The sequence below is a fragment of the Pseudorasbora parva genome, chromosome 3 (genome assembly GCF_024679245.1).
Source record: "Pseudorasbora parva isolate DD20220531a chromosome 3, ASM2467924v1, whole genome shotgun sequence".
Lineage (NCBI taxonomy): Eukaryota > Metazoa > Chordata > Actinopteri > Cypriniformes > Gobionidae > Pseudorasbora > Pseudorasbora parva.
In genome coordinates, this window is record NC_090174.1 from 47,921,954 (window position 1) to 47,940,291 (window position 18,338).

An 18,338-nucleotide genomic window follows, 5' to 3' on the forward strand; every position below is an offset into this window, starting at 1 on the left:
TCAGTGGGATGTGATCAGAGCTTTCTCCTCCGCATCTCCGGTGCCAAAAGCAGCAGGGGGAGGGGTGGCTGCTCACAAAACCAGACCATCTGGCTATCTGCAGGCTGCTCCTGGCTCTCCTGTCCCCAGCCTGTGTTACATTGCCTGGCAGCGCTGGTGTCTACCTGACAGAACCTAGACTACTTGGATTTCAGAAACTTACATTTAAGGAACCCACATGCAACAATCAATATTATTTGTAATAAAAACTTAATCAATCCCATCTGACCAGATTTCACTTAAGTCTAGACATGTTGTTCTCAGTTTTTTGCCAAATTGCGCAATTTTATACTCGTAGTCTAAATTCTTTCAGCATCCGTTCTCTGAACCTTTCGATCTGTCGATACGTTTTTCAGATTATTCATTCCAACACTGGAAAGAGACCAGAAATAATGGGAAAGTGGAGGACTGAAGGAGTGAAAGGAGAGAAACAGAGAGGCTCTCACCCATCAGAGGTACAGCTAGCTGCCGCCTGAAAAGTGTGTGTATGCGGTCGAGCTGGGCATTTAACAGCTCCTGCTGCTCCTGTGATGGAACGCTGCCAGGAGGAGGCTGAGCAAGAAAGAGGGGGTTAAAACACCCATACATGACAAAACATATTCAAATACATAACTATTACTATTCATTTGACATTTTAAAACATTCTGATATTCTGTAATAAATCTAAATAGGAACCCAGAGTACACACCTGTACTGTTGAGAGAATAACAATCTCAAACTCCCTGTAGGCCTCCCAGATTGAAGCTCCTTTAGTCACGTGTAAACCAACCGCAGTCAGAGCCCTCTCAAAGATGGACCGAACACGCTCAATACCTCCCTGGGCTCCCATTCCCCCGATGGAGTACTGTACATATTCCAACCAGATCTCTGGACCTGTGGATAGGTTCAACAGCAGGGGTTTTTTTTTATCCCAAAGCACAGATTCCTCTCAAATCAATCCATTTTACAATTAAGAAGAAATTACATGTCCTTTATCAGATTAATGGTAGTAACAGAATGAATGTTTCACAGTTAGTTTAAGCACTCAAACAAAACATTTACACTTAGAAAACACAAAACAGAATTGACCAAATGAAAATTGTTTCTAAGGATTGAATATTATGAATATAATTAAGACACTTACACACATAATCCTTGACAGCCCTCTCAAACAGATCGTACACTTTCTCACGGTCCGATTCATCTTCTGTTAGGCGAATTTCATCCTTCAACCAATCCAGCCAAATCTCTGTTCCACCAAACAAATCAGTCAAACACAATATGCAATTCATATCACATCATAAAATCTTTTTTTTTTTTTAAAGATTGTAAATACATACACATGTTCAAAGTCATATTTTTGTTTAAATATTCCTCATACACAAACTCATTTTCTAAATGCACTTTCAAAGGTTTTCTAATTGCACTCCCTCATTTTCTAATTTTACTCCCCTTTCGCAGCTCAGCGGTAATAACAAACTCACATTATCATGTACAGTAAATTAATATGAATCAGCAAGGATGCTCAGTCCTGTTCCTAGAGATCAACTTTCCTGGAGAGTGATATGTATTCAAACCTCAAGAATGAATTCACAAAATTGCCAGGAATCTAAAAGCACTAGTTGTCCTTTTACTTTATAAAAGATTGTGCACCAATCTCTCTGTTACAGAATCAAAAGTCTGGCTACCGCACAAGGCACACAAAGAGAACAAAAAACAGGAGAAAAACAAAATAAGGATGTCCCACCTTCTGTGAGAGGAAAGAGTTCGCTCATCTTCTGCCTGGCCTTGCGCAGTCTGTGAAGCTTTCCTTCTTGCCGCAGGAGTTTGATCAGGTCCACATGGCAGTTGTAATCAAATGCATTGATTGACAGCTGTAAAAATAAGGACATAGGGTGTTGACTTTTGCTTTATGACATTCACATGGTATTCACAAAATACTACACAACTATTATTATACAACAAAAATCTTGATTCATAAAAGGGACTTTAACACCAGGGGAACATTCGCATTGTTCTTATAACTATTGGCAGAAGCACCAGCTTTTCAGCATGTTCACACCACGGGAACTGGGAATGGTTTTAGTAGGGCTGTAACGATACACCAAACCCACGATTCGGTTCGTATCACGATTTTTGACCCACGGTACGATACAAACCTCGATATGGGGGGGACAAAACATTTTTATTCTGTACAGTATTCTGTAGCCTATTTTGCCGTCAATACCATATATCTTTATGGTCAATAGGCTACTGCCGACGTTTTCTTTGCGGTACCAATAGGCAATATATATTTAAAGGGTTACTTCAGCGATTAGCATATGGCTTTGTATCAGTAGAAACCCTGGAGTATATTCAAATTATTGTGCTTTCCCCCCTCGTATCTCCCTGAGACGAGAGATTTATGCATTTTATTTCTGGAAAAATTCCTCCTATGATGCAAATTGACGATTTTTGCATCATAGGAGGAATGTTTGCCCAGAGGCTAAAGACTACAGCCAGCAGAGGGAGCCATTTCCGCATGTTTTGAATCCGGCATTGGGGGATGGGAGATAACACTCAGCTTGCAGGGACAGCTCAGCTTGCAGCTACAGGATCATTTAAACGGAGCTATGGTGAGCAATGTAAGTCTTTTAACTTCTCAGATTCATTTCTATGAAAGTTAAGCTTGCAAAGGCATGAACTGAAGCGCGCCAGACTGAACTCGCGTTGTGAATGTATGCCGCGAGTGTAGTCGCGATTACCTCACCTCTCATCACTCGTGCGGTTAGTGCTCAGTGCTGTGATACTCGCGCGGTGACTCACTCATTATATTGAACAGACACGTTCAGTTTTTAATTGTAGTGTCTTCTCTAACTCTAGTCACAGTAATGAAGTTGGTGGCGTTGGTAATGGCCTCACAGGGCAGCGAAGCATTCTGGGAATTGTAGTCTTTCATCTCCATGGGACAAAAATACATTTTCTGTCTTTTCTCAGTCTAGAAGACACCAAATTCAAAAATAATTTCACATTTCTACTGCATTGATGACCCAGTTTAAATACAGATTCATCTTCTCAGCGCTGAAGTACCCCTTTAACATGAAGTATAGGGCCTCCTGTACATCAATACCAACAGAAGCGCCGCGTCAGACACGCTTCTGGTGTGCAAAGAAAGAGAAAACGCCACGCAGCCGCCCCGCGGATGACACGCAACAGAAACGCCACGCTCACACCACGTTGCCAGCCGGTTGGGGAAGCTTCTTGAAACACTTACGGCAAATTGTGTGGGTCTTGTCAACTACACGATTGCCATCCTTGTTCTCCACCGGGTAGCTGAAATGTTGCCATACTGCTGACTTAAAAGTTGGACCTGGACAGGAAGGATAATTCTGGCAGTTGGAAGGGGTGTGTCGCGATTCTGCCTTCTCACATCGCGATACAGGTTCGTGGACCTGCGTATTGCGATTTCGATTTCATATTGCATATCGTTACAGCCCTAGGTTTTAGCTATAGAAAAACCTTTTGGGAGGACTGAATTAGCCCCTATTTTATAGTAGAGTATACTGATTGGCCGAACACGTCATATGAAAAACAGTCACTGTGCATTTTTAAAAAGCTGTGAAAACACAGTGTACATCAATGTTTTTTCTCTTTTGATTGGGCACAAGCTCAGGTGCATACAAGTCTTTTTGCGGAAACACAGCAGCAGAGCAGCATATTCACAATAGCAGCTTGTGATGCCATCCTCTGAAGAGGTGCTTTTCTATAACAAGGAACTTCAATGTCTGGCTTTTTCAGAAGGTGAAAATTCAACGGTCTATAAAAGAAAGATTCAGTGGAATTTACGTTCATGTCACTTTATATATGTAGAGCACCAACCATTATTCACACACTAGAATGCCGTTGCAACGGCTGAAGACGGAATGAATGACATAGGAGACTGGCACAGAAGAGAAGAGATTGTTGAACGTAGTCTGTATTTTTATCAATATCAAAAAAATCTTAATTTGTGCTCAGAAGATGAACGAAGGTCTTACGGGTTTGGAACGTATTAAGTAATAAAACTAACCCTTTAAGAGAGTGTGCAGAGTTTGAACTAAATAACGTCTTCTAAACTGCATTACACCATCGGCATAGAATCTTTCTGGATTTTTTCCAAACATTTAACAACCAATACATTTGGTTGGGTAGATGGCTAAAGATTCATCTGGACAAGGCCGGCATTCACTGTAGTCTAGCACACAAGAGTGGGAGACACTGGAACAGTTCCACTTCCCACAGAGACCGAATCTCTGTAGGACTTAAAAACAAATCAGACAGTGACTTGTTTTTGATCCACTTTATTTGCAGGGAACATGCTAAACTTCGATCTCTGCTTTCTTATGTATTGCTACAAAACAGAAACTGGCAGATGTTGTAAAGATCAGTCACACTTGGCTAATTTGGCATTACAGCTGTTGCAAGACTGTTGTTGAACAGGGACTTGACTACCGTTCCATGCAATTCAATATCTTTAATCCATTTTTGATGGAAATTAATTCAAAATGAAACAATTCAATGCAAGGCCACATAGACTAAACCAAACCTGTGCATTGATCATGGAAAAAAAGCTTGTATTTTCACAGAATCACAGTAAGCTGCCAATCATGCTGGAAAGAAAAAAAAAATCTTAAAGGGGTGATGAATTGAGGAAACAACTTTTCCTTGAGCTTTTGGTATATAAAAGGTCATGGTAATATAAGAATATCCTCTAAGTTTCAGAGCTAAAAAACTTCCTTGTTAGTCAAAGAAAAGCTTTTATAGACACCAGGCCCAGCAAACGGTCCTGTGCTTCGTACTGACGTCAGTGCACGATGAAACACCGCCTCTATAGCGCGTCTAATCCAGTAGCCCCTCCCACTGACTCATGGAGCTGATCGGCTAGTGCTGGCTAGCCAACAACAATAAACATGCCGAGGAAGATTAAGATATTGCGCCATTCCTGGTTGTGGAAGAACACAGTCGCTGCATAGCTTTCTTTGGATCCTAATATTAGGAATGTGTGGTTGAACTTTATTTTTAATGAAGTTCCAGCTCACATGGGGAAGACATTCACTTCAGTTTACTGCGGAATCGTTTGTAAACAAATCTCCGGTCGATGCTGGATTTGGATCCAACAGGAATGGTGCAACACACTTATGTGAGTAAAACGTGTTTTTATATGTGATAGTATTGCATTGTTATAGATCGTTTTTCTTATGTGTACGTGTCTAACAGAACATACCTTTAACACGCTGGACTCAGAAACGTATAGGCCAGGGCTCGGCAGGTCGATGAATCTCATTATACTCCGTTCTTGTTCTGTTATTCTCTCTCTGTCTCTCTCTCTCTCTCTGTCACTCTCTCTCTCGTTGACATCTAAAGGGCGGCACGCACACCATCCGTTATATCATCACGCTTATATCATCCGATCTTGCGGGCTATGTGTAATATAAAAATAATAGTCCAATCAATCGCGGGTGGACGAAAAATAAAACATTGTGTTTGTTTTATAAAGACGTTTACTGTGATCAAGATAATCATTCTGTTTGCTTCTCCCTCATTCTCTCCTCTCCCTGAACTGACAGGGCAGCTGAAGCTCATTAAATATGCAAATCTTATCCAATCCTAGCCTAGCCGTGGGCGTTTACTTCCAAGTCTCCAGTGGTGCACGCCCATCAGAACCCAGCGTTTTGGAGAGAGCCTCAAAACCAGTGTAGAAAATAGCCTATTACTTATTAGTTATGATGTTTTTGAATGTAAAAACCACATAAACGTCATTAGTTGACCTCAGACAACAGTATACTTTTTTTTTAATGCCAGTTCATGACACCTTTAAACCAGTCTAAGCTAGTTTTCTGATTTTCTAGCTTGGTCAGTCAATGTTTTATAGGGCATTTGGGTACTTTTTAGCTGGTCTGACTGGGAAACCAGATGAAGACCAGTTTATACAAGTTTTATGCATTTGGAAGATGTTTTAATAATAAGACATCTTTTTCAGTTCATGCTTTCCCTGGAAATAAACCCATGACCATGGTGTTCCTAGCTTGACCATCTTAAACCAGCAATGTTTTTAAAATAAGCATGCCGTACTGGCAACAAAAGTGCCCCCTATTGTGCCACACTGGTGTTTTCATCTGCTCTACACAATTTGTCAAATCATAAATAGCATCCCTTCCAAAACCCCAAGATGTAACACATGGAATCCCAAACCAAGCACGTGGACATGACTACTGCGCAACAATATCACCGCCACCTGAAAGCCTCCTACGCTACTGCATGTGGTCTGAAACAAAACTAATGTGTAATAATTATGATGCAAGTCTGAAATCACCACAGCATCTAATATGCGTCTCTCTCTTGACAACTCTGGTGCATTACAGCCCCCTCTATATGAGCTCAATGGCGCGTATTTGAACACCGTGCGCACAGCGCGCTCATCAAAACACTCCAACAGTAAACTTTATTCTTATACATTTCACTCGAAGTCTTTAGACATGCAAAGTCACAAAGCTCCATAGACACACTTGGGACTGAGCATTTGTGGAAAACAAGTAAAAGGGCGAAATGAAAGGGCAGTTTGGAGGGTTTATATACCATTACAGAAGTGTTCGCTAGCTCACTTAAGCCTTTGCTAGCCACATTCCTCCGGAACACAGTTAAGCATTTCTGTATTTTTAATACTCCTGGCCATATATTTGGTATGTTAGGCATGCGTGACCTCTAAAATAAACGGGCTCTGGCAAATATGTGTACAGAAACTCTCCAGCATAGTCGTTCGTTCGGTGTTTTGAGAGCTGCGTATTTGAGGAGAGCCGTTAGCCTCATTCATTCCTCTCACCTGCTCCTCCAGCCGCTGGATCTCTGCTTCATTTTCCCGCTCGTCCTCAGATGTGTCCTCTTCATCCTCCTCCTCGGAATGCTCAACTCCCATCCCTTCTTCTTCATCCTCCTCAGACTCCATCTCTCGCTCCATGCCCTCAGCCTCCTCTTCGATATCTGGCAACAACGTCTGTTCTTCGTTACCCGTCGCCGCCATGTTGAGTACTACTAACGTTATCTGCCTGGAAACAGGGGCAGGGCTCGCGCACACAACACAAGAGCTCGCGCAAAAAACAAGGGGCTCGTTCGACCAGAAGGCGTGGCTCCAGGGAAAAACAGGGGGCGCGTTCCAACTACAGGTATTGGCCAACCAAGGATTTATTATTTGGTTTTATTTCTATCATAATTGTTACTAGTAATAACTTAATAAGAGAGCTCTGTAATTGTAATTCAGTCCCGCCAGATCAAAGGACTTTTGTTCTAATTCTTACGACCTAAAATAACTGATTATGTAGTGAGCGGCAATATTTGCGGCATACCTTGTGTAGTTTTTTTTAGTGAAATTAACTCTGACCTCAAGAACCAGTGGGCTCTGTAATTTCTAAAAGAAGAACACTGATAATAACTTACAAATATAATTTAATATTTTTTAATGTAACCCTTTAAAATAAATAAAGAAAATAGGCCTAATAATAACAAAATAAAACGTTTTATTGCAGTTTCCCCACAGGATTGTGTGAAACTATAAAAGCATAATGCAATCTCCCCTATGTATAAAATATGATACAACATGCTTTTGAGGACCGTTTCTTCTTTCATACTTTTATATTGTATTGTGTCCCCCCCCCCACACACACACACACATACAATAACAATTATAGAGATTCTATTATAAAACTAAACATTTAAATATAATTTTACTAAGAGGACCTTAAACATAACAGTAGCCTATTTAGAAGAATACATGTAAATTAATGTTTCAAACAGATTAAATAGTCTGTTGGGTTTATAGGGTTAACAAAAGCGCTATATTACTGAATTTACATTTTCATTTTAGTTTGCACCGTTCTAATACACACGCAAATGCACACACATGAGTAAACACATTGATACTTTAATGCATGACGCACTACAACTGCTCATGGGCGTAGATTACGCGGGGGACGCGGGGGACGTGTCCCCCTCACTTTTAATAAAATGTGTTTTCGTCCCCCGCACTTTTATTGGGTCTCACCGATCCAAGTCGACCCGCTCCGAGCGGGATTCGAACCGGCGCTACCCTGCGCGGGGGCGGGCAAGTTAACAGGGACGCTAAAAACAGCTTTCTTTAATCTCGGTTGATAGCGCGCTTCTTGAGGTCACGGGCAACTGTATTTACATAGAAACCAATGTGAATACATCAAGATTTCAATTCAGTGACAAAAAATAATCTATGCATGACATGTCATTTTATTCGAATCTAAATATGAGGAGGGCTCTCTCACAGAAAGTCCAAAAGTGGATTCGTAGAGGTAATATCCAGTCACGCTGGAGCTGCAGCTGAAGGAAAACAATCATGATGATGAAACGTGACGACGACAATCAGACGATTGCGAAAAAAATGCTTTATGTGTGTTTTTCAAGTCATCTCAATGTAGGCTATTTATTGACAAAGTGGGCTATCATATGAATAATGCAGCTTTTAATGTTTAGTATCTTCTGCTCACCAAGGCTGCATTTATGTAATCAAATATAGTTAAAACAGTAATATTGTGAAATATTATTACAAATTAAAACAGCTTTTTTCCTATGTGAATATATAGTAATTTACTCCTGTGATCAAAGCTAATTTATCCTTACAGTCTTCAGTGTCACATGATCCTTCACTAATCATTCTCATATGAGGATTTCATAATCAAGAAACATTTATGATTATTATCTGTGTTGAAAACAGTTGTGAAGCTTAAAATGTTGTGGAAACCATGATAGCCTGTTATTTTTCAGAATTCTTTAATGAATAGAAAGTTCAATGGACAGCATTTATTTAATAAATTATTAACTTTTGTAATATTAAAAATATCACTTGTGATCAATTTAATGCATGTCTGATCAACAAAAGTAATAATTTCTCTCTTTTTTAATTTTACCACAAATGTTTAGATGGTTTCCACAAAAATTAAGCAGCACTATGAGCAGCACAACTGATAATAATCATAAATGTGTGTTGATCATCAGATCCTCATATGAGATTGATTAGTGAAGGATCATGTGACACTGAAGACTGGAGTAATGATGATAAATTCAGCTTTGATCAAAGGAATAAATCACACTTTACTATATATTCACATAGAGAACAGCATGGTTTACATCAAAATATATATATATTTTTTACATTGCATAAAATCTATGGAGTCTTAATGCAGAAGTTTTTGCAGTATATAACCCAATCATAAAATTGGCACAAAAATAGGAGAATAATAATATAGATATTAATTAGTGGTTATTGTTCAGCAGTGTATTTGATATCTTGCCCAATTAAAAGCAAGAGATGCCATAAATTATATTGGTCCAAAAATAAATAAATGGTATTACAACATTTCTGTCCCCCTCACTTCTGAAAAGATGGCTACGCCCCTGCAACTGCTGCTAACTTGTTGGCACTTGATAATAATAATATTGAAAATATTGATGATATTTCTTTAACTTTCATGCTTTCTGATGTTTTGGATGTTTTTTAACGTATATATTGAAGCCTATTTATTATTATTTTTAAACAATTGTCTTTTATGTTGTTGGCGTTGTTTTACACAGTGGGTCTGAGGGAAACAGAATTTCAATCATCTGTATGTCTTGTATATAGTAGAAATGACAATAAAGTTAAAGTGAACTGAAGAAGTCTTTCACTCGTTTTGTCTTGCTCATCTTCCATTTTTGGGTTGTTTTACAGAGAGCTATAAACAGCTTGCCATACAAGTGGCTCTCAATGCAGAGCCAACTGACATCAACCAGGGGCCTGTACCATGATGGCAGTTTAACAAACTCAGGGTTAAAGGATTAGTTTCGAGTTGACAAAACCAAACCATTGTATTAAGGCTTTGTTGGTCCCATGATGCTGATCATCAGCTTTCTTTGTCAACTCAGGCTTTGATCCTGACTTCAGGAGTTTAGCTGTGACATCAGCAGTGAACAGCCAATCACACGCTGTGGAACTGAGATTCACTTCTCGCGAGACAATCAGTGAGATTAATTTCTCTCTTCTGCAGAATATTGCATGATTGAAAAATATTAAGAATAAAAAAAAAAAAAATACACAGCAAGAAGAAAAGCTGTCTATGAAAGAGGACAACTTTAAGAAAAAATTGTATACGTCAATGCAAGTAAAAGTTATGAAGTTAGTTTAGTTGATATAGAGAAAATTAAACATTTAAGCTCAGTAAGCATCTTTTTTTTTATAGGCTATTTTTATTTATTGATTTTAAAACTTTGTCCATATGACTTTATGCAGGTGATGTTATTTATATGACTTATGTATTAATTTTAACAAAGTGCCTATTAATGATTGATTAACTAAAATGATAAATGTGTAATTGATTTAAGGTATAATAATTACATAAATTATAACTAAATCATTCAAAATTAATATTATTATAAATAAGCATTGTTAAAAGCAAGACGCTTTAGTCTTTAAAAACCATTTGCTATGTAATGACCTTTAATTTGGAGCAGAAACAGGGGGAGTGGCTTTACTGCATCAGAGGTGTGTCACTTTACTCACAGCTGATTGGCCCAATTTCAGTTTGAGATCTTTAATCCAGAACATAACCTGCCCTGGAGCAGGTTAGCCGTGGAGCATAAGTTACTATGGTGATGAACACAGCTAAAAGCCAAACCACTTTAATGGTACCTAAAACCCAGGATTGGCACAAACTAAGCTTAAACAAATCAGGCTAGCCAGCTAAACCAGCTTCATGGTACAGGCCCCAGCTCTCTCTATTCCGAATTCACTTTTGTTTTCATTCTAACTCCACCCATTATGGTCAAATTACATCCAGAGAGGAGGAGCTGGACGTCCAGCCTCTCTGTTTTCGTAAGCTATCAAATCTGAAATGTAAAAACAGATAACTACATATATATAATATAAAGGTGGAAATGTATATAATTAAAATAAAAGATGACTATTATAAATAGTGCAGTGAAAGCTCTCCCTTGCTGGTTGAATGGCATAAACTCGCTGTCAGTTTCATTTGTGCTACTGTTTTGTGCAATACAGCACTGATAATAATTTTAAGGCAGCAATTATATATGCAATATTATATTAGGCGAAATGTATAATATCTACAGTTTAAAAAAAAAATAACTTATGTAAAATGCCTTGTTTGTATAATGAGTTGTTCGGTGAAAGCGCGCCCCCTGCAAGTTGAAGGCATACTCCTCGGTCAGTCATCATGGCGTTAGCAGCAGCAGCCAAGCGCTCTGCATCCTCTGCACTTTTCACTAGATCATTGTCATTACCAGAGTTCAAATCCCTCTACTTTTATCACAAAAAGGTAAGTAACACTTCTTGTTTTACGGCTGACCATCCAACGACAATTTAACAAGGGTTTATTCGGTTGCAGCTCCTAATGTTTTAGGAGAACAACTTTGTTTCTGCGTGGTTGCTAAGCTAGGCTAACGTTAGATAACTGCGCATGTAAACAAACCAGTATAACATTGCAAGTTAAGTCTTCAGCAGTCTGCTGAAATATAAAAGTAATGGCACCAGCTGCTGGTTATGTATTTTTGACTGAGATATAACGACCTGGCTTTATCCATATTTATTTACAGTTAGTTTCATAATCCAGTGTAACTGTCATACAAACTCATCAGTGATGTCTTTCAGTATCGTAACTGTGGCCACATGCTAATAAGCCTGTTCTTTATATATATACATATATATTATGAGTGCACAAAATAATTAACAATAAATATACATTATCTCTTGTGTTATGAAGGTCATTGTCATTAACTATCAAGGGCACTTTTTAATTTGGTGCATATTTTTATTCTCACCAGTCCTCAGATTAATTTTCTGTGATTGTTAAATATGATCAGGAAGTGGTTATTTCTTTTTCTGAAGGTGGTGGACCACTATGAAAACCCTAGAAATGTTGGTTCTCTGGACAAGAATGCCAAGAACGTGGGCACTGGTTTGGTAGGTGCACCTGCATGTGGCGATGTAATGAAACTACAGGTAAGACCTTTTTATTTTTAGTTATTAATATATATATATATATATATATATATATATATATATATATATATATATATATATATATATATATATCATATTATCTATACTATGTATAAGTCTTTTTTAATCAGATTGAGTAATCATGATTAATTGCATTTAACATAAAAGTTTGTTTACATATCTATATTAGTATATTTATTTATAGTGTGTGTATGTCTGTGTATACACACTCATATATATCCAATATATATATACACAAAGTCATAAATAAATATAATATATAAATATAATCATATATACACACACACGCATACATGAAAACAAACTTTTGTCTCAAATGCAATTAATTGATTTGACAGCTGTTATATATACCTTTTACATCATTGACGTGACTCTTTTGTTTTACAGATTCAGGTGGATGAGAATGGAAAGATAATAGATGCCAGATTCAAAACATTTGGCTGTGGATCAGCCATTGCTTCCAGCTCACTGGCCACAGAGTGGATGAAGGGGAAATCGGTGAGTCATTGTGACTCAGACACATTCGAAGTGGGATCAGGTTATCTCATTGTGCTGCGTATTTGTTTTCTCAAACGTTCATACATTTGTAATATCCTCTTTTCCTTATACAGATTGATGAAGCCCTGAAAATCAAGAACACAGAGATTGCCAAAGAACTTTGTCTACCACCAGTCAAACTACATTGCTCCAGTAAGTGTATCAAAATGGATGTTTTGGATAAATTACAGTTTTTTGAATTTGTTCTGGTACTATTTTCACAAATAAGATGTACATTTTCAAAACTCTTAGTACAAAAATCCAAACTAGGGTTGGGCATCGTTTTGATTTGAACGATTCCGATTCCGATTCTTACTTTCGATTCCGGTTCTTTTCGATTCTCGATTCCGATTCTTTGAGGGGTGGAGTCAAAACATGTCACATCGATATTCAATGCTATTTTCAATACCACGGGGGAAAAACGCTGCATATAGTGTCAATTAGATATTTTTTATATAATTTTTTTTTGTTTGTTTGTCTTTTGAAAGTCTCCTATATAAACATTGATCAATTACTATTAAAATTCTCTCACGAATATTTGCTAACTAAATGTATTTTTTACAACGGTGTAATTGTGTTGCAATAGCTTACACACAGCACAAGTAAGCTTGATTTCGAATGGTAAATTGAATTTAAAAAGACGACTAAACAGTAATTAAATAAGAACAAATAAACATATTACAAAAAATAGCACAAATAAATAAAATAGAATAAAATATATAAATGAAATAGACTGCTTTATTTTTTCAGGTAGGTCTAACATTCAGGTAAGAAACTGAATTAAAAAATGCAAAGTGGCTAATTAAATATAAAATAACATTGGATGATGTTTTTTGCAAAAAATTAAATAGTTTCATATAAAACCATTAAAGTTACACAAGTTGATCAGTCAAGAGCAGTGTTATCGTTTGTCTTTTTGTAGTTTGACTTTGAATAACAAATGACTGCTGTCCCTTTAAGAACTCATGCATCCTGAAAACTGTTCCTGTTACTCATTCTTCATTTCTTCCTGAATTGTTTACGACTGTGTTTACATTAATACTCTTCAAAATGTGCACTGACAATTTGGTTGATTGTATTTGACCAATAATAAGCTGGAAAAAGAAGCAAATATTTGCACTTGTATGTCAGAGGGGGCTTTATTACGGTATGTGTGTGCGCGCTTCAGATGTGAGCCTGAAATCTGAGGGATTCGTAGAATTATGTGCAATCCCGCGCGAAATTCAGACCGATCACACACACTAACACGCTGTCGCAAGGAAAAGTCCAGCAGAATGCGCGTTCGCCGTGTAACCGGGCTGAGTGAGAATATGCAGCTGCGTGTCCACTCGCTGTCGGTCAGAGAAGGAGAGGAGAGGAGAGAAGAGGAGGGCGCAGATCGATACTGTAGAAACTGAGCAGGCTATCATATCTTTTCAGATATTTCAGTATCTATATTTTTGACAACACTAGTTGCACTGTGCCAACCCAGGCTTTTTAAAAGTGAAATAAATCCACACTTCAGAGCGCCATTTACCGGGCTTCCATGGCTAAAAGAACAAGCGGGCGCGCAAGCACCGGAAATCAGGTGGCCATGGAAACCAAAACTTGCGCGTTTGGAACCGATGATCGGAACCGAAAACAAATTTTCTAAACGATTCCAATGGAATCGTTATTTTTTAAACGGTTCCAAGTTGGAACCGGTTCTCGATGCCCAACCCTAATCCAAACTGATCACACTTGTAACAGCTAGTCATTCTATCAAAACCTGATCTCATGCTTTCATTCAGTTGCACATATTTTCATTCCACATTATCATTGTTTCAAACACCAGATTATTGTAATATGTAATGAGAAATTTTGGTTTAATCACTGAAACAGAACTGTATGATCTTCTTTCAATTTAGTACTTTTAACAATCAGTTCATCCAACAGCAAAAAATGCAAGATACATGTTTCAAATCACCCTGGTTGCTGAATTAATTACAGTAACTTGGGCTACAGATGTCACATGAAAATATGCTTACATTACCTAACTTATGTGATTGAATCCATAATGTTTGTAATGGTATATATTCAGTGTGTTATCAAAAGATATGATGAAGTTATGACACAGCCATGAGGCTCTGGGCTATATCCGAGTTTGCTGCCAATAGAGTAAATGTTCTCACTGTGCCATATAACTGAATCTATACTGTAGCTGAGCTTTATAAGGGTGAGTTACAGTAATGTGGCAGCCTCTACCATGGTAATCTGTTTACAGTATCACATATGGCATATACTGTAATGTAAAATGCTGTATTTGATTCCATCCTTCTCATCTATCCCTTATACTCTATTCTGCTCAATGTTCACACACACACGTACATACACACACACTTACATCTTTCTGGGTATACATAGGCATAATGATTTTTATACTGTACAAACAGTATATTCTGTCCCCTTACACTATACCTACACTGTAAAAAAAAGAATAATGTCTCCAAATGAAAATTTTCTAGTGACTGATCACATCTAAATATTTCAGTTTGCCAAATTAAATTTCACAGAAATTCAGTTTGGCCAACCGAGAAATGTATCAATTCACAAAATTTCAATTCAGCCAACTGAACAATTTAGATGTGATCAGCCCTTTGAAAATTTTCAATTGGAGACCTGAATTTCTTGTTTTACAGTGTACTCATCACACAAAACTTCTGAATCTGAATTTTTACATTTTCAAAAAAATACACACAAAAAAAAACACTTAAGCTTGTTTCCTCATGAGGAGCATAAAATGTCCCCGCAAGTTCAAGGATTTAGGATATTCCCATCTTTATAGGGACATTTTGACCCCGTTATGTAGAGTTTACCAGCCCACACACACACTTTGAAAATAGTGCTTATAATCTAAAATAAATGGCTTATAATATCTAAAGAAATCTGTGTACCAAATGATTAATTGATTAACCATTAAAATCAGTTGGATTCAGTAATAGACAAATGGATTAAACTGAATGAGAAGAGATGCAAATCAAAAGTTTGATAGTAAGAGATTTATGAAAGGTGGTTACTGTGAATGAAACATTTATGTAGATGAAACTCTTGTTTTGTGTAGTGAAAAGGATACTTCGTACTATTGTACAATTGAAAATATGCTGAAATGTTTGAAAAAAGTAAACTTTTTATGATCTGCTGTGATATTTGTACTATGAGTTTTAAAAAATGCACACCTTGATTGTGAAAATAGTACCAAAGTGAATAAAAAAAACTGTAACAGCGATGGTATCAAAAAAGACATGCACTCAAATGCTCTGTTTTTATAATTTCATTAATGTTTTTTTTTTGTTGGCAGTGCTTGCAGAAGATGCAATTAAGGCTGCATTAGCAGACTACAGGCTCAAACAGAAGGACAACAAGGAGACGTTAGCAGAAGCTCGAAACTAATGTCTTAATTCACCAATGAGTCACTGTAACCCACTCTTGTCCTGAAAAATGGTGTAGTTTACTTGCTGAGGTTAAACATAATAACCAGTGTCTATCATTACTACTATATGCGCACTGCCTTAGAATTTCTGGTTTGAAGTGTTTTGCGTTGACAGACTTTTTGGATTAAAGTTTTTTTTCTGTATCTCTCTAAATCACGCACATTAAAATAAACTTTAATTCCTTAAAATGTCATATTCTAGCATGAAATGCCCTCAATATTAAAGGCATACTACTAAAATGCTTGTAAATGTATTCTCATACACTTTATAAAAAGGAAAGTATGGGACTTAAAAAGATTGACATTTCTTAAGATTTGCAGGAGGGTCATTATAGTTTTGGCAGTTTTTTGTAAGCAAAAAAAGTGACACCAAAAAACCAAAAGATACTTGTATTATTTCTTGTAAAAACTTAATAAAACTCTAGATGTTGATGTTGCATTATCCATTGTTCTCTACATATTTGTCTGCACAAAAAAAGTTGTCTGTAATATGGGTTATGAATGTGTGCTAATTTCTTCTTGAACCTGTGGAAACGGTGCAACTCGCAAGTTTCGGAGCAGGATGTTCTTCAGGACCAAAAGCACTGTGAGCATCAGCAGTCCTGTAAATACACAAAGAACAGCCAGGACTGCAATAAGCGCTGGGTCACTGGACTGTAGTAATGTCTGAGGAGTGAATTCGATGTCTCTAGTTGTGGTCATTGAACCAGTAGTAGCTGATGCTCCTGGTTGCTGACCTGTTGAATTCTCCACACAACCAGGTTCCTCCTCTGTGGCTGGACTGTTGGGCACTTGGGTGGGCTGGGGTATCAAATATGTAAAATTTAGCAAGAGGCAGTCGTCGTAGCTCAGTCTCTCTAAAGTGGGCTGGTCTGACCCAAAGAAGGACCTTGATATTGTGCTCTCAGGTAGTTTTAAAGATTTTTGACATCTGAATGAACTTGAATTGCATGCAATATCAGATCTAACCAACATCACTGTACTTGTAGTCTGTTCTATTTGACTTTCAACCACTTTTCCAGATACTGCAGTTGTATTAACAGATGACATTCTCTCAACTGGCTTAAAAAGTTTTGGACAGATGGCCATGACCGACAGAGTTAATAGCAATTTCTGTGCAAGGTGCAAAGGAGCTTTACATACTAGATCCGTTGCCATCCGTAACCTGTCTGTCAGAAGCCACCTATAAAGATACATGATGTCACACTCACAAACCCAGAGGTTATTGGCTAGTTCCACTGACCGGAGATGGGACAATCCATCAAAAGCCTGCTCGGGTATAGAGCGTAAACAGTTACTGTTAATCTTTAACACTTGTAAGTTCACCAATGCACCCAACGAGGACAGATCTAGGGCAGAAATGCAGTTCGCCGACACGTCAAGGTGTGTCAGTGAAGAAGGTAAGTTAGGTGGCAGACGGGACAATCTGTTCCCCTTAAGAGTCAATGTCCTCAGTTTGGTCAGGCCAAGCAGTGCCCCTGGCTGAATCGCTCGTATCCGGTTATCCTCTAGGTCCAGGCGTGTGAGGTTTCCAAGATGCCTTAGAGATCCAGCAGTGATGTAGGTGATCTGATTCTCTTGAAGCTGAAGGGTCTCTAAGCTTGACGGCAGTCCCCGAGGGAAACGAGCCAATTGGTTGTGGCTCAGGCTCAGTTCCTGTAGGCCCGAGTACGGCTGGAACACGTTATCCACATTGCAGAGCTGATTTCGGGCTACGGAGAGGACGGCGGTGCTTAGGGGGACAGAGCGAGGCAGAGTTTGTAGACCAAGAGACTCGCAAAGAACCAGAGCACCAGAAGGGGGACAGCAGCAGCCGTTGGGACAGAGTGACACAACCAGGTTGGCAAGGAGAGACGAACAGAGATACAACAAGAGATAGTAGAGAAGACTAGGACACATGGCTTACTTGAGGGAAGAAGATTAAGAGGGATGGATAAAGAAAAGAGAAAAGAGACGTTAGTAAATGCTTTTTTTTTTAACCGCAAATTAATCTGTTGAACAAACTTAATTACCATGATGGACTCCGCAGCTCCTCCAGGTTGTGTTTCCTTTCATGTGCGTCTTGAGCTTGACACCAAACGCATTATCACATTTTTGACTTAGACATAGGGATGTGGTACTCACCATCATTTCCCTGTTTCAGCTGACCCCTCACTTTCACTTTATCTGCTTCACGTCCTAATCATCTTCGCTCTTTCCTCTTGCCCCTTCCAGAGAACGGTCCGTACTCACCCTGGAAATTCTGGGTAGCAGCCCATCAAACTTTAATGGCAGCCTTAAGGTTTT

General features: G+C 38.2%; 2 protein-coding genes across 2 annotated transcripts in view; one reads left to right on the plus strand and one right to left on the minus strand.

Moving 5' to 3' along the window:
• Window positions 1-7,122, minus strand: part of sart3 (spliceosome associated factor 3, U4/U6 recycling protein) — a 28,333-nt gene extending 21,211 nt beyond the window's left edge. The window contains exons 1-5 of the mRNA XM_067439280.1: window positions 6,857-7,122; window positions 1,766-1,892; window positions 1,163-1,267; window positions 728-912; window positions 486-591 (exon numbers count right to left, since the gene is read on the minus strand). Coding sequence (XP_067295381.1) covers window positions 486-591; window positions 728-912; window positions 1,163-1,267; window positions 1,766-1,892; window positions 6,857-7,054 — 721 coding nt within the window. The 5' untranslated portion in view covers window positions 7,055-7,122. The remainder of the gene's footprint in view (window positions 1-485; window positions 592-727; window positions 913-1,162; window positions 1,268-1,765; window positions 1,893-6,856) is intronic.
• A 4,101-nt stretch (window positions 7,123-11,223) lies between these two features.
• iscua (iron-sulfur cluster assembly enzyme a) lies at window positions 11,224-16,494 on the plus strand. Its single transcript, XM_067440250.1, has 5 exons — window positions 11,224-11,363; window positions 11,933-12,046; window positions 12,455-12,565; window positions 12,679-12,757; window positions 15,921-16,494. Exons 1-5 carry the CDS (start codon window positions 11,262-11,264, stop codon window positions 16,010-16,012), a joined length of 498 nt encoding a protein of 165 aa, XP_067296351.1. The 5' UTR covers window positions 11,224-11,261; the 3' UTR covers window positions 16,013-16,494.
• The last annotated feature ends 1,844 nt before the right edge of the window (window positions 16,495-18,338 follow it).

Bases quoted from the DNA above. Each gene is read 5' to 3' on its own strand.
- iscua (XM_067440250.1), top strand. From the start codon at position 11,262: ATGGCGTTAGCAGCAGCAGCCAAGCGCTCTGCATCCTCTGCACTTTTC. The intron at 12,566-12,678 runs GTGAGTCATTGT...TTCCTTATACAG, and splicing joins AGTGGATGAAGGGGAAATCG to ATTGATGAAGCCCTGAAAAT. The intron at 12,758-15,920 runs GTAAGTGTATCA...TTTTGTTGGCAG, and splicing joins AGTCAAACTACATTGCTCCA to TGCTTGCAGAAGATGCAATT.